The sequence below is a fragment of the Electrophorus electricus genome, chromosome 15, assembly GCF_041902795.1.
Source record: "Electrophorus electricus isolate QZ-2024a chromosome 15, ASM4190279v1, whole genome shotgun sequence".
NCBI classification, from domain to species: Eukaryota; Metazoa; Chordata; class Actinopteri; order Gymnotiformes; family Gymnotidae; genus Electrophorus; species Electrophorus electricus.
Window position 1 is genome coordinate 5655827 of NC_137511.1, and position 15403 is coordinate 5671229.

The window sequence follows — 15403 nt, forward strand, 5'->3', positions numbered from 1 at the left end:
TTTACTTCATTCACATTCTAATTAGAGCCAATTCATCACAGAATCTCTCTCTCTCTCTCTCTCTCTCTCTCTCTCTCTCTCTCTCTCCCTCACACACACACACACACAAACACACACTTACTTTGATGCAGGGCAGTCTCAGAGTTAGGGAAATGTCACTCAAGCAGTTGTGCTATTACTATGCTCTCCTCAACATCTCTCTATGCCCACCGGAATGGCCGGAGATGCCCACATGTATGTATAGTGCCCTCTATTAACCTGAAGAGGGATCATCCCCGAGAGAGGCACAGAAAACCTGGGCGTCTGGAAGACCGAAATAAGCACTTGATGCATTTTCTTAGTAGTTGATCTGCTTCCCAATTAGAGGCAGGGATATTGAGGGGGTGGGACAACTGAACCCACACACACGCACGCACGCACGCACGCACACACACGTAAGCTAACCTGTCAGAATCAAACTCCAAAATTCCACCTCCTGGTATGTCTCGCTGTGAGGGAAGCTGCCCCTTGACAGAGAATGCCTCCCCAGCAACATGAGAGCCACCAGACTGACAGAATAGCGCTGGACTCCGCTCTGCGATTGGCTACTTTTGTGTTTGAAGTTGCACCCCCTTCTCCGTTTCTGTCCCTCTGTCCGTGCTTCTATTGTGCCACTCGTCCCCTCTCTTACCCCGCCGTATCTGTTCATCCTTAACCACCAAGCACTCTCTCGTTATTCACGCACCTCTTTCATTTCTTTCTTTCAGTTTCTCTCCTCCCTCCCTTTCCATCACCTCTCCTCCTCCCTCCGTCGCCCTAAGAGCCCGTCAACCTCCACCCTTCCGTTCGGCCTTTGAACCGGGTGCCGTGAAAACTCTCACCCGGCTCCCTGGACGGAGACACAATAGGCTAATCCTCTCTCCCGGCTGGGTAACACGCCCTGCTACAACACCGGAAAACACACACACACACACACACACACACACACATACATACACACACACACGTGCACACACACACGTCCAGACTCACTTCAGAGGAAAAACAAACCTGTCAGCAAATGCTTTTCATAACACATCATTACATAAGGACTGAGTTATGCTGCTGGAACCACAGCGCTTAGTGAATTGGGGAAAGCTGAGCAGACCACTAGAACTTACGAATTATGACAGTTATAACATGAGCTGGACTACCGGTGTTCCAGCTCAGTCGAAGAAGGAAGAAAGAACACTCTGGCAAACAGGAAATGTTAGTGAGTTCACCAATAAAATGTTTATTTTACAAGATCTAAGAAAGGGTCAATTTTAATAAATGGCTGACGTGAAATTTCTACTTCTTTGAAACTAGGGTGACTCAAAGGCATAAATTGCACTTAAGCAATGTTTTTACACAGCTGTGTGCAGACAAATACATGTGTGAATATGTGTATGACACGTTCAGAAAATCCCCATTAAACACAACTCAGCTTCCACTACAGTAGAGCCAGACACACTTAACTGGAAAACTGCACCTGTCTGCCTTCAGCTGACAGTCAAAACAAAATCAGGGATGTGAGTCAGGGATGTGAGAAGGGCCCAGTATTCTGCACCTTTTGGGAGTCACATGCACCTGTGGCCCTGCAAAAGCTACTCAGACTTCCAGCTGATCAATTCTGAGTGTGCAATTTATCATCAAGCCATACTGATCAATATCAAATATCAAATCAATCTATTTGTACTGTATATAGTTTATATTATTGATGTCAGTTTTTGATGTCTGTATTCAAAAAATGGTTAGGATATTTTGGAATGAGAAATTTCCAAAAACTCTCCACAGATGGCGAAGAACAAACGTGAAACAGCAGAGAAGTTGAAATGCAGTGGCTGGCCTGACTGTGGGAGCAGAAGCCCGTCTCTGTGTGCAATGATGGTGGTGAAGCACTGGGTTAGGCAGCTTACATTCACACTCCAGTAAACTCTGGGAAAAGTGCCTCCCTCCTCAGACATGGAGCTGTGTTGCTCCCTTTTTTGCCCTGTTAACCTCCAGGAGGATGAAGGGCCCAGTGAGCCAGCTCCCAGGAACGCCAGGAGCTGGACAGAGTTGGAGCAGCCAGGCTGCTGAGAAAGGCACCAGAGTGCAGGGAGTGAGGCCCCATGGCCAGAATACCAACAGAATGAGAGAAATCTCTAAACCTGTAGTATATTTGTTTTTTATTTAGTACCAAATCAAATATTTGACTTGCTTCACTCACATCATGCGCACAGATTCAACCAACAACCTCCCAATCACAAGCCAAGTACCCTAACCACCGAGCTACCGCCCCACTGACTTGCTACACTATAACTGTGGGGACTGACAGCTGTTTCTGAGGTAGGCCAATAGGCTCATCTGTACTGAATACGTTTTAAAGACTCAGTAAGTACATAGTATTATTTGTATATCTGGTAAATTTAGCAGCTAGAGGACAGTTATTTGCATGCTGGCCTTTTAGTGTCTGTGATTTGATCATTCATGAACACAACAGGGCTAACATATTACTACCATAAATCAAAACCCAATAATTAAGTTATTCGCATCCTTGACCTCTCAACCTCTGTGACCCAATGACTAAACATTCAGAATACCTGAATGGAACATCTTAGCACATGTTTACATGCCAAGCAACTAAGTTCAACTACACTTCCACTTCACAGAGGAGCCTGCACTCAAAGCCACATACATCCAGCAATCCACCACAGTTCAGTCAGGGAAACGTGCAGGAACGGCATCAGGTTACCTCGTAACTGCTGCTGCTCCAGGGTGAGGATCTCCACCGTGTAGGTGCACAACGCCAGGTTGTCCAGAGACTGCTGGCGGACCTCCTCTTCTTCCTCCCCCTCTTCCTCCAGTATGGCACGCAGCTCCTGGGCTGTGCGTGTGTACACATCGATGTCCCTCTCCACCTCCTCGAGCCTGAGGAGGAGTCCGTACTGCTCCCGATCCCTCTCCCTCTCTCGCTCCATCTCTAGAACGTCTTCAGCTTCCTTGAGCTCGTCCTCCTGCACCACCTCTTCTGGCTCAGTTGAGAATAAGAGGTTGGGGTTCTGTGTAGAGGGGCGGGCCGGGGCATCCGGGCTTGGGCGGGGACAGGGTGGAGGTGGGCGGGGTGCCGGCGGGGCCGGCCTACAAGGCTGCGGGGCAACGCGGCCATTGGTAAGAGGAAGAGTGTGGGAGCTCGGAGGTGCTGACGGTTTGAGGATCTTGGGACGAGGAGGAGGAGGCCGCAGTGTCTTCCGCCTCTCCAGAGAGGAGGTGGCATCTGAAGGGGAGGGGCCAGGGGGCAGGAGGTGGCCTAGCGGTGAGTGGGAAGAGCCTCTGATGATGTCATTTTCACTGCTGTAGTCCAAGATGGAGAAGTGGCGGGTGGCCTTGTTTTCCCAGTCAACACCGAACTCCTCCGTCCTGCCCTGATCCTCTCTGCCCCTGGCACAACCTGGAAGGCTTCTCTCAAACTCCAGCAACTGTTGGGACAGCTTGTCCTCCAGGTTGCCCGTAGACATGGCCAGAGAGTCCAGTGTCTGAGAAGCCGAAAGCCCATTGGTCTGCCCCTGTGACCACACCCTCCGCTCACCACTCTCACTAGAACTGAGATTGGCATCGCCAACACTGGCACAGTGGCTCGTCTCCTCCTGGCCGGCCAACACTCTGGTGGTGAAGGGGTGGCCGCCGTCATGGGACGCGTACTGCCTGTTATTCCTGGTCCAGGAGGACCTGCTCTGGGAGCCTGCCGTGGTTCTGCCAGGTTGCTTAAGGCTCTGGGTCCTGGCGCTGGGAACGGGAACTCCCGCCGGCAGGCTTCTCCGACTGCTGGCACTGTGCCGCCTGCTGCTGAGTATGTGGAAGCTTGGTCGGGGGGGCAGCTGCGGTCTGGCCGGAGCGGGCCTCCCCGAGTCCGCCCTCTGGAACGAGTGGCGCGTGCGACTGGGCTGCGTGAGTGGGGGTGGAGGCCTCTCTCTCCTCCGGGGCCCCAGCTGGGGCCGTGGCTGGCTCCAAGCCTCCGCCCTGTCCTGAGAGCCGGCTTTGGACTGTGCGTCCCTCACACGGGTCTCTTTGCTCTTCTCCCTGCGTTCAAAGTAGTCCAGATCCCAGACTGTGTGGTCTTCGTGGGTGACACATTCCTGCTCATACTCCGGCACAGTACGGTCTCTTTGGCCAGAAGTGCACTCAGCTGGAAAACTGTGCCCTTGCTGTTTTTCTGGGTGCCTCACTTCCTTGTTCCCAACCGGTAGGTGTGGCACAGCCTGCAGCTGCATATCCATCTTAACGAACCGATGGGGGAAAATCCCTCTCTTACCCCGCAACTGCCCTTCTAACCAGCCGTCCTCCAGCGTTCCGAAGATCCGTATTCTGTCCCCAACATCAAAGTCCAACTCCCCTGGTTCCAAAGCCCGGAACTCGTACAGGGCAGTGCCGTACATGCTTCCCTCCTCTTCCTCCTCCTCCTCCTCCTCCTCTTCCTCCTGATGCTGTGTCTCCGTTTCCGTGTCATGCTTCACTCCCTCCTGCTCCTGCTCCCCCTCCTGGACACTCTGCTCCTCTTCCTCCTTACCCAGCTGGTGATACTGGTCCATGCTGGGAGGTTCAGTTTCTTCCTGGGGCGAGCGCAGGGGTGTGAGCAGCTCCACAAAGCCCTCAGGGAACACGCCCGTCCTGCCATCCAGCTCCCCCTGGAACCAGCCCGGCTCGGGCACGGCCACTATGGTGATGATGTCACCCTCGCGGAAGTCCAGCTCCTCGTCAAGCTGGGCGCGGAGGCCCATGAGGGCCCGGGCCCGGCCCAGGGCGTGGGGCGGCAGCTCGGACGCTTGGGCCGCCGCGCTGCGCTCGCTCAGCTGCCTGGAACGGCAGGACAGCTCCATCTCCTTCACGCAGGATGTGGGGAACAGGCCCCGCGAGCCCCAGGCATTGCGACCCCTCTGCCAGGCCACATGCACCCTGCCCTCGCCAGCCACCACGTCACCTGGAGCAGGGGAGGAGAGCACAGCACACACAGATCAGTGCTTGAATCACTCAACGTGCCTGTAGCCATTAGAACTCAATTCCTTGATTTGATTTTTTTTTGGGGGGGGGGGGGGGGCGCACACGCACACAGGCACACGCACACAGGCACACGCACACGTGCGCACACGCGCGCACACACAGTAAATGTCGGAGTCTGAGAAGCCAGGAGTCAGAAGGTCACATTCCAAACAGCCTGGCTCCACCTCCTATTGTGTCCAGCTCATAAACTGAAACGCTCAGGGGTTCTGAGGAGTGATATACAGGAAGTGTTACTCATCTGACATTCCTCTTCTCACATAAAAACAACTACAGGAACGGAGGCTTCTGTTCACGTGAAACGTGTCCATACCACACTGGACACACGATTGCATACATCAGTAGAAGTCTTTTAACACACGTCAACCAGTAAATCTGTACACCAAACAGACGTCTACACTCTGAAGCATCTGGCAATGTGCTAGAGAGTGATGAAGAAGCAACATGAGGCAGTGTAATGGTTCAACACAAAAAAATAAGGATTGAGGAATGTTGCTCTTCAGAACAGTATAAAGAAGTAATCCCCAGACATAAAACATGCTACTGGCGACATCTTGTGGTTTTGTGGTTAATGCACCTGCAGTTAGAGACAGGAGTTGTGTAGAAAAGTGATTTGTGTTTACCCACGATTACAATTACCACAATTACAATTATACAAGTTCATACAACACCTCCACAACAAATGACAAACGCACCCATAAGGACAGAAAGATTATGTTAAAGGTATTTTCTCTGAAACTATTTCACTACAAGCGTGACCTATGTTAGGACTACACTAGAAGGTTTACCTCTCAAACATGACATTATGCTTCTGCGAATGAGTGGAGTTTATTCTGAGAGAGAGGGACAGAAATAGCAACATAGAGAAATTAAAACACGTTTAAGTCACAAAGAGCCGAAACACTGTATTGATCATTGATAAGGTGAAGATGTCAAGCGCACACTGCATTTCCGGCGGAGGTAGGCATTTACCTCTCTTCAGGGGGAGGTGGCCAGACTCAGAGGAGGTGAAGTGGCTGATACACACATAGAGTTGCTCCCCCGGTTTTGTAGGGGGGATGGTGACCGATTCCACAAAGGTGCTGGGGAACTGGCCTATGAGGAAACCAAACAAGAAATGAAATCTATCCAGTAACATACAACTTTGGTGAATGAAGCTCAATGAGCGTGTAATAACATTACGTAACTGTATTAAAACGGGCCAGCCGCTCGGCATACGTACAGCCACGCGTGCCTACCGGTACACGACTTACGGCATTACGAAAGATCTGCCACTGGTCTGTGCGGGACTGTACGTGTCTGCCTGTGCAAGGAATAAAGTCACTCAGGCTCCGTGACGCAGCGCTGTACCTGTGACTCCGTCTTTGACTCCCAGCAGCCAGAACTCGTCTACCACGCTAAGGACTTCGACGATGTCGCCGGCGAAGAGGGGAAGCTCCTCCGAGACGCTGGGCAGGAACTCAAACACAGCGCGCACCACCGAGCCTGCCTCCATCCTCGGTCTGTGCCTGAAAGAGAGAAACAAGACCAGTCAGCCCACCCACTCACACGGCAAATGCTGAAGTGCAGACAAATGCACCGGCACATTTGGACCACTAGATGGCTCACGTTGATGCGTATTTAGTCATTCCACACACGCCAGTCACGACAGACACAGCTGTTAGTAACAAACGAGAGCAATACCTGCGAAGAATGCACCAGCTTATGTTAATACTGGCTACAGCACAGTAAATATTGGCTAGAAAAATTATTTATGTATTAATAAACACCTGAGAAGGTTAGGAAAGGATAACTAGGAGATCTTATCTCACGGATCTGTGAAAACATTTTCATAGAATGTGCATTTAATAATTCAGATGGAACTTACTGGGTGGGGAGAGAATCCTTATGATGAGTCATAAAGCCCATTATTTAAGCAAGTGTGTGTGTGTGTGTGTGTGTGTTAGAGAGAGCGCGAGAGAGTGACCAAGCGAGAAAGGGGGAGAGAGAGAGAAAGATTGAATCAATGTGCTTTTGTCTGCGCACATGAAAATGTTTATAGAGGGCATGTCCTGGCCAGGATTACAAGAAACAAGAAGAATTCAGTAATGCGCCTGTGTGGAGACTCTGACGTTCTCCCTCTGTGGCAAACAAGGACATACTTATGTACTCCATTCAAGACTCCTATGCGTCCTGCACTGATGAAAAACGACAGAGTGAGTGGGTGCATGAAAAGAGAAAGATAATGCATGATAAAGAGGAAAGGACAGATTCAAAGGATTCTCTGTCTGGTGTGTGTGTGTGGGTGTGTGTGTGTGCGCGCAGGCAAGTGTGTTTGGGGTAGGAGGGGCAACATGTCTTTCTGTGCGGATCAGATTATTGTTTCCACTTTAATTGGAAACAGTCATAAGGAACATGTGTGTGTATGTTCATCACGTTCCAGTGATGCTTTCACACATTAAAATTCCTCACCACTTTGTAATTTCCAAATCCCTTTCTACTCCCCTTTCACACATTTCTTAGATCACTGCCCTCTAACACTCTTCAAATTTAACCTCACCATTGAAGACTGGCGTGTGTGAGTGAAGTTTACGTTTCTAGTCAGGCAGTGAAAGAGGCACCTTATTACCCCCCCCCCCACCACCACCTTTCCAGCTCCAGTAAACTGTCTGTTACAGGAATGTGCCCTGCTGTAACATGCAGCGAAGCAGCACCTCCATTCCTCCCCACACACACAACCACACAAGCTGATCGGTCAGTGGTTAATAGCATGCAGTGTTAGGCTGTTAACACGTAATCTTGCTGTGAGATCCTCATAACTTCATTGTATTTATTCCCAGGAGCACATTAGAGGGCTCTTAACACAAACAGAATGAAGCTTTTTCTTACTCGCACACCATCTGGTTTGTTCAAGTCTCTGGGAAGCACAAGAAGCCATTGTTTAGTGCTGACCTAATGCTTTCATTTCCCAAACAAGTTTGGGTTATCGTTGCTGCAAGGCCAGAATTCAGGAATGTCTTTGAAAAACTGCATGTGCCCTGTTATGGGAAACTGTGCCCACCGTACCCACACATGAATCAGCATGAATCATGAGTCACTGGCTCAGTATGGAATTTGTCACTGTATAAAACCAGTTTATTTCTTCACAGCACGGGTAAATTATATCTGCAGAAATAATGAGATTCCCCAGCCATCAATATATATATATATATAAAATTTATATGCCACCCAGTTAGCAGAGCCGGCGGAGGCATGTCCTACTGACAGAAAGTCATGAGCAGAACAATGGCTGGCACACACCTCCAGCAGCACTTCACGACAGAGCCGAACCAAACAATAACTCCAGCTCTCCCCCGCTGACTGACGTACAGACGCCGAGCACAGTTAAACCTCTAATCAGCCACAGAACCAAATGGCTACACTGGCACTTTTAACTGTTAGCTCTCACTCTCGTACCTTTAGAGTACATGCGCCAGTTCAGACTGTGCGTGCCAATGGCGGATCTGAATAGCCCGGTTGTGAATGAAGGAGAGAGAAGTATTTTGGCTCATCCTGCTCACAAGCGAAACGGAGGCCTAGACCAGGAAGAAGGAGCGTAGCGGCGTGCAGTACAACTGTTCAATTTAGAATATTAATGCGCACGCAAACCAGGCCAATGTTGCTCATTTCCATGACAACTAGGTGCAACGCACGTCTGTACGGCGGTGAATCATGCCTATTCACTTTCCACTGGTACAAAAGCGAGACATTGCTCTGCTGCCACACAGGAACCTCAGAGAGGGATGAGCATATGGCCCTGCTGACAGAGGCATGAGACAGGGTGGGCAGGCGAGAGAGAGAGAGAGAGAGAGAGAGAGAGAGAGAGAGAGAGAGAGAGCGAGAGAGAGAGAGCGAGAGAGAGAGAGAGAGAGGAAACCACCAGAAGGAATGAAAAAAAAAAAAAAGCACGGAAGGACAAACGAGAGGAGTTGGAGTGAGAGAGTGAGAGAAGAGTAATCCATGTTAACTGACCTTTGATTTTGGTTTAGTGATCAAGGCAACAGGAGGTTTTGTCCAGAAACACCTGCAAAAAGGGTGAGATAAGGCAGCTTACGAAGACAAGCAATGGTCCGCAAGCGCGACCCTTCTGCTCTGGGAGTCGTACCTGCTGCGGGATGCAGAGAAACGAATGTCCCAGAGTTTGGGAAATGGTGGTTGCTGAGTGAAAAACAGTGCAGGGAGCATGCATCCTTTGGTTTCTTACTAAACAATGTTCTGCCAGCGTGAGCCAACCTTACTATAAAGGCCTCACAACAGTGAAGCTGGAACACCCGCTGGACTTAACAGACGGGGACTCCGTGATATTCACCTCTTAGCTGAAAATGTTCAAAGTTTGGTTATAATGACCGCAACAACAGGAGTATCAGAGTGCCCTCTTCTCTCCCAGACCTGAGCTGACGTGACCTGGCCACGGGGAGGGAGGGATGAGGGTCAGAGCCATGTTCCAGCCACTGCCCTGCTGCCGGAGCCACCGAGCATGAAGACAGGAGAAAGCAGCTGAGGTGAGGGACGTTGATCGAGGGCCATAGAGTGAGAACAAAAAACAAAACAGAAATCATGAAACGGAATAGAAGCAGTGAGCAACTAGGCTGCACTAATGAGTAAGAGCACCTGAGACAGAAAGACAGCGAGAAACGGAAAAACGCGCACACGCGCACACACAGAAAGACAAAAAGACAAAAGAGTCTGCCTTTCAGCGATGTCCCTGTTACTAAGTACTAATGTGATGTAATGCCAGTGCACGCAGCGCTCCGGGTACCACCCACTTTGTTAAAGCATGTGCACAGTTTCACACATGCATGTGCTCTGTGTTTACTGTCTGAACATGCTGACCCGGTTTGACCCTCCGAACATAGCCGCACTATATGTGCAGGCTCAGACGACTCCAGATGACCACTCACGCACACATCTGCTGTCTTGCAGCCTGGACATCGATCCCCCAACCCTGCAGACCCTGCACCCCCTCACCTGGTTCCCTCGTCTCCTTTCTGATCCCTCTCCTTTTCTCTCCCATCTTTGCTTACCACAGGGCAGCGCAGAGATCACTTTTCCCAAGTCTTAGAGAAACTCAAACTGAAAACATTCCCTGTCTACACAAATCTAAACAAACCCCATTCCCCCATATCTCTCTCTCTCTCTCTCTCTCTCTCTCTCTCTCTCAAATCTGATCTGCTAACTGCCTGTTTTAATTTTTTTAACAGGAACAGTTCCATGTCAACAATGGGACAAATACCTCAGAATGCGGTCGGTGTGATCCCGACCCCGACCCTCACCCCCACCCCCCACCCTCAGCCCCACCCCCACCCTCAGCCCCCGGCCTTTACTGGATGCTGCTGCTGTTGTTGTTGCTGGTTTAAATCATCGCTGGCACTGTGGCTTCCTGTGGAGTGATGTGTAAGAGCGCTGCCTCCACAAAGATTGTTGGTTCTGAAACACCAGTTCCAACAGGTGCGGGCGCGGATCGTGCCAGCTGGGCTTCTAGATTACTCTTCTGCACGTGACTATGGGCTGAAGGAGGGCAGCACCTGGTACAAATAAAGCCTTCTGATTACAGTCTTTAAAAGAGGGCCGAGCTGAGCAGGGAGAACCGAAAAGCGGACATTTGATGCTAGCACTACCTCTTCTCACAATTAACAGGATTAAACGACTGCTCCAAAATTGGATGTTTAAAAAAAAAGAAAGAAAAGGAACTGGGGTCTCAATCTGATCTTAATGGACAACCTCACTGCTGGAGACAAGAAGGAGCTTCACCAGGCTGACTCACATCCAAACATGCCTGTGCACGGCATGATTCAGCAAGCAAGAACTGGAAGCTGCAGCCGTCAGTCTGGGCCATGAGAGCCACGACATCCACTCTGTCTGTAGCAAGTAACCTGGTAAATAGGACTGGCTAGAAACAGCCAGCACCTCCGACACCCTACACATGGGCCTAACTAGATCAACTCCATCTCTCTCTTCAGTCTGTTCTACAATATTTGTCATGTTTCCTTTAAAACAAGACAGCTGGTTCTTGAAATAAAATAAAAAAAACACACACACCCTGAGGTTCCATTTACTTACTTCCTCTCTGTAACCCACAGCATCTCTCCCTCTCTCAGTTCCTCCATTCTCCCACTCCCTCGTTCCACAATTCCTGTTTGGTGTGCAGTGTTTCTGGCCTGACATAATTTAGTGGGGGGTTGGGAGTTGCATCTTTGGCAGGTCAGAGAGGAGTTTTCTTTCCAGGGGAAACTTCGACATACGAGGCAGAGTGCAGGGGTGGAGCGGCGCCCCAGTGCAAACATCCTGAAGGGCAAACAAGGACACTGCCCATTCAGACACAGTCACCATGGTGCGGGGGGGTTTGAGGGGAGCGGTGGGTCGTTTAGACTGCATGTTAACACCCCCCCCCCCAGACATCAGTTTCCACTCTGCTCTTCCGCTCTCTTGCGCCATGCCCAGCACGCAGGCAAGTACGCGCTGCAGCCTTGGAAGGGGGCGCTGGACTCCTGCCCACCTCCCGCAGCTCAAATCTCCACAATCTTAAATCGCCATCAGACCGAGTGTTGCGCAACACAAGCTTTATTTTCTTCAAACAATGTTGTAGAAGCACAAAACAAAAGAACCCAGTAAATGAGATGCTTAGTTGGGCTGTTTAAAATGACTGCAGGTTTCCTGTGTTCACACGCTAAAATAATATGATGCTCTTGACTCATTCTTTCGACTCAGCCCCACCACTGGCTATGCAGATGATGTGGCATTCACACTCCCTCCTCTGAAGCTTCCCAGAGCCCATGGCCAGAGGCCCAGTAAAAAGTCTCCTACAGTAGGCCATAACTCTGTGTGACATGAGCACAGAGCAAAGCAGCGACATAAACTCTCTAAATACCACGTTCGTCTCAGAGACATTCACTGGCCCTCAGCCATGTTCACCTCTTCACTTGACTTGGCCAGTGGTAAGAGGCGTTGGTGATGGGTGGGCTATCAGACAGTTCATGGCTCTACTGTATCTCTGTCTCATGTGCTACAGATAAAGGGAGCAGACACGGTAACCATAAGACCAAATTAAAGTAAAAGGATTCTTATTACATGAGACCAATGAACCAGCTGGCACATGAAGAGTCACATTGCAGCAGAGTCACAAATGTCTCCCTCTTACATGTACACATGCAACAGTTCCCTATGGACTCTGATAGGAGGATTTTCCCAGGACAGCTCTGCAATTGCACTGCGGGCTAGAGGAAAAATTTTTAAATGCTCCTTAGTTTCTTCTCTCCAAACCTGACAGAGAGGTTTATTGCAGCAGTTTCCGGCAACAGCTTACCTCTACAAATGCTAACATTTGAATTATTATTTTAAGTGTCAATTGTCGAATGAATAATTTAGACCTTTCTTATGTAACTCGCAGCAGGTCTCACTTTGTTCCTAAAACATATTGCACACAATGGTGATGTACAAACGCACTTACGCCATCTTTCGCATGGTGAAACTAAGATAAAAACAGCAAGCGGTGTTCTTTTAGGGCATCATTACCACACCTCAGTTAAAAATTATGGTTAATCCTTCAGTACAGAAAAAATCAGAAACTACTTTTTAAAAAAAATACTATGTGTGTCCTAGCCTTCACTGGTATTTAACAGGGAGCATTTTAAAATTCAACATATCATGTATTGACTAGATCAGGTTATAAAGCTCTCGTGCTCTCTCTCTCTCTCTTTCATATTATATATATATATATATACATACATATACATACATACACACACACACACACACACACACACATACACACACACACATACACACACACACATACACACACACACATACACACACACACATACACACACATACATACACACACACACACACACACACACACACACACACACACACACACACACACACACACACTCACACTCACTCTGATGAATGAATGCTGCGATTAAACCCCACAACCATATGTCCCAGTGCCACAACTGGTCTTCGAGCAACGCATCAGGTGGTCAGACAGCTTTCAGCAATTGCCCTGCGACAGGTGACGAGCATCTGACCACTGGTGTCCTTCTGCACTCACCCAGCCCGATGCTCTTTTGACAGCATTGCTTATAGGATTTCACGGTGGCACGACGCACTTTTCTCTGTCACTTAACCGAGGATTAAGGCTTAAAAAACGGCGACATTCTCGCCTTTCACTTATGTATGTCGAATTGAAATGCACATCACGCAGCTATGGAAATCGCGGATTCCTGAGCATAACTTTTGTTCGTAAGCTTTTATGTCTTGTGATTGCACAAACTACTATTTACCTTTGAACAAATATTTTAAAAAAGATATGAAAAGAAAACGCAGAAGCCTGTTTCACTGCAGATTTTGTCATCAAAGCTCGGCACGTTAAGAGAGATGGGATCTAACGTTATGGCAACCTTCCCACAACGGACCCAAATATGCAAACAAAACACTGACAATTACTATAACAGTAACGAGTGTAATTATAAATTATAAGTATAAATCTGCGAATTTGTAATCGATATGTGGCCATGTAACCAATGGTTACATTAAACCGGAGTAAGTCCGATGTATCGCTTACCTGTTTGATATGTAACGACTTCGCCGCGTTGGTGGTGTCGAGCCAGGGATCGGCGCTGGGACAGCTTTCCTTATCCTTTCACTTTGGAGCGCTGCCCATTACATTTCCAAATGCAGCCTACACCTTTAGCATTAGAAGCGATTGTGTATGTGATGTGCCAACAAGCTGGAGAGCCCCCGGGCTTGCCACGGACGAGACGCTGCGATCAGCTGTCATGCCCACGGAGAGTACGGCAGCCCGCTCCTTCCATGCTGACATCAACATCACTCTCTGCCTTCACCGGGCCTTCCCACTCAGGCTGCCTTACATATGCCTGTCAGAAAATCATGCGCCCCCGTCACGAATTAAAAGCAGGGTTTTAAGTTGATCCGCGTGTAAGCACAAATATATGCATTTCTAACGTGTCTGTTTGTTATTACGGCGCAATGATATTTATTTATTTTCATATCTGGTTGTTGATATAAATAAAGCCCTAAGTGTGTTTGGGGGCGAGGAGTGGACTTCTGGAGACACCGTGGGCAGAATACAGTGAAACACCCATGGAGGGATGTGCCTAACTCATCACTCCCGAGAAGAGCATATTTGACATCGTGTCCTGTGTATAATTAAGGCATCAAAGCGGAAGCTTAAGTAAGAGTCAAAGGCAGAGTAAGGTTATATACCACAAACTCTCTGGTACCACCAGACTAGACCGGTGAAGGAGCTGATCTGATTAAGTCTGCACTCCACAAAATGTTATTATTATTTTGTTCCACAGTGGTGGTTAGATACGTTTCACTAGAAGCTGTGAAATTGTGTTGTGAATGAAGTTGAGAGTGAATTGTCAGAATTCAGTATGAATGAACTTGATTTAAGTGCACAAATGGGTTTTGTTTGCAGACATTTTGTGGCAAGAATAAGAATGAATCTAGACACATCTTAAAGTCCAAATATCTAAATGAATTAACATTTGTAAATGAATAAGAATTCATTTACACCTATTGATCATTTATCTTACACTTAGCTTCCATATTTTAAGACCTTTTCGATTTGTTGTCTGTACATCCACTATTAGAGTGGAAAGCCTCCGCTGTCTCAAGCTGGCCAGTGAATCAGGAGTCACTTGGCCGACCGAGTGGAGGAGGTTATTAGCATATTCCACTGATGCACACGGGCCACATCAGTCCATTCAGCTCGGTATTGTACGCACTTCTGACACGACGGTGCCCACTCCACAGCGGTCACTCTCAGACCGCACAAAAAGCTTGCGCTGTTTGCGCCTACGATGGGCTTTCATTGAGGGACATCATGTGAGCTTTGAGCTCTTTGTTTACAGTCTTCATTGTGATTAGTCATTTGTCCACTTTCTGTTCCAAGGACAGTTTCTATTCGGGACTCTTCCAAGATTTAATGAATGACACACACTGTCTAAATGGCTGAACAGCACATGATAAATGTAATGGGATTATGTACCAGACAATCGGTTAATCATGTTACAGATCATTAAAATGTAATTACTTGTGATATTGTCATCAGATTTGGAGGCAAATGTCTTCTACATAAGCAAACAAAACGTGTAACCAATCTGTAAATGCTAAAAAAAGAAACTGAGATATAGCAAAAATAATCAGACTGACATTAAGCAGTATGTAGTCTTTCTCAAAGGGCTCCTCTGCACATTTGAATGTCTTTGTGAATTAACACACAAATTGTGTGCATTGCTTGTGTTACATAATTACTTTTGCTAATACCATTTTAATCAAGTATTTAATAAGTGATAACATAATACATATTAAAACTAAC

General features: G+C 48.2%; 1 protein-coding gene across 12 annotated transcripts in view; it reads right to left on the minus strand.

Annotated features, from left to right (window-relative positions):
- Positions 1-13889, minus strand: part of dnmbp (dynamin binding protein) — a 31119-nt gene extending 17230 nt beyond the window's left edge. The window contains exons 1-7 of one of the 12 annotated variants that reach the window (XM_081697135.1): positions 13622-13889; positions 9442-9549; positions 9025-9076; positions 6804-6849; positions 6385-6542; positions 6007-6129; positions 2735-4957 (exon numbers count right to left, since the gene is read on the minus strand). In XM_081697135.1, the coding sequence (XP_081553261.1) occupies positions 2735-4957; positions 6007-6129; positions 6385-6529 (2491 nt within the window). In that variant the 5' untranslated portion in view covers positions 6530-6542; positions 6804-6849; positions 9025-9076; positions 9442-9549; positions 13622-13889. Of the gene's footprint in view, positions 1-2734; positions 4958-5822; positions 5868-6006; positions 6130-6384; positions 6543-6803; positions 6850-9024; positions 9550-13621 lie in introns of those variants that run through there. The other 11 variants (XM_081697134.1, XM_081697138.1, XM_081697139.1 and 8 more) reach the window with 11 other exon arrangements.
- Positions 13890-15403: the final 1514 nt, after the last annotated feature.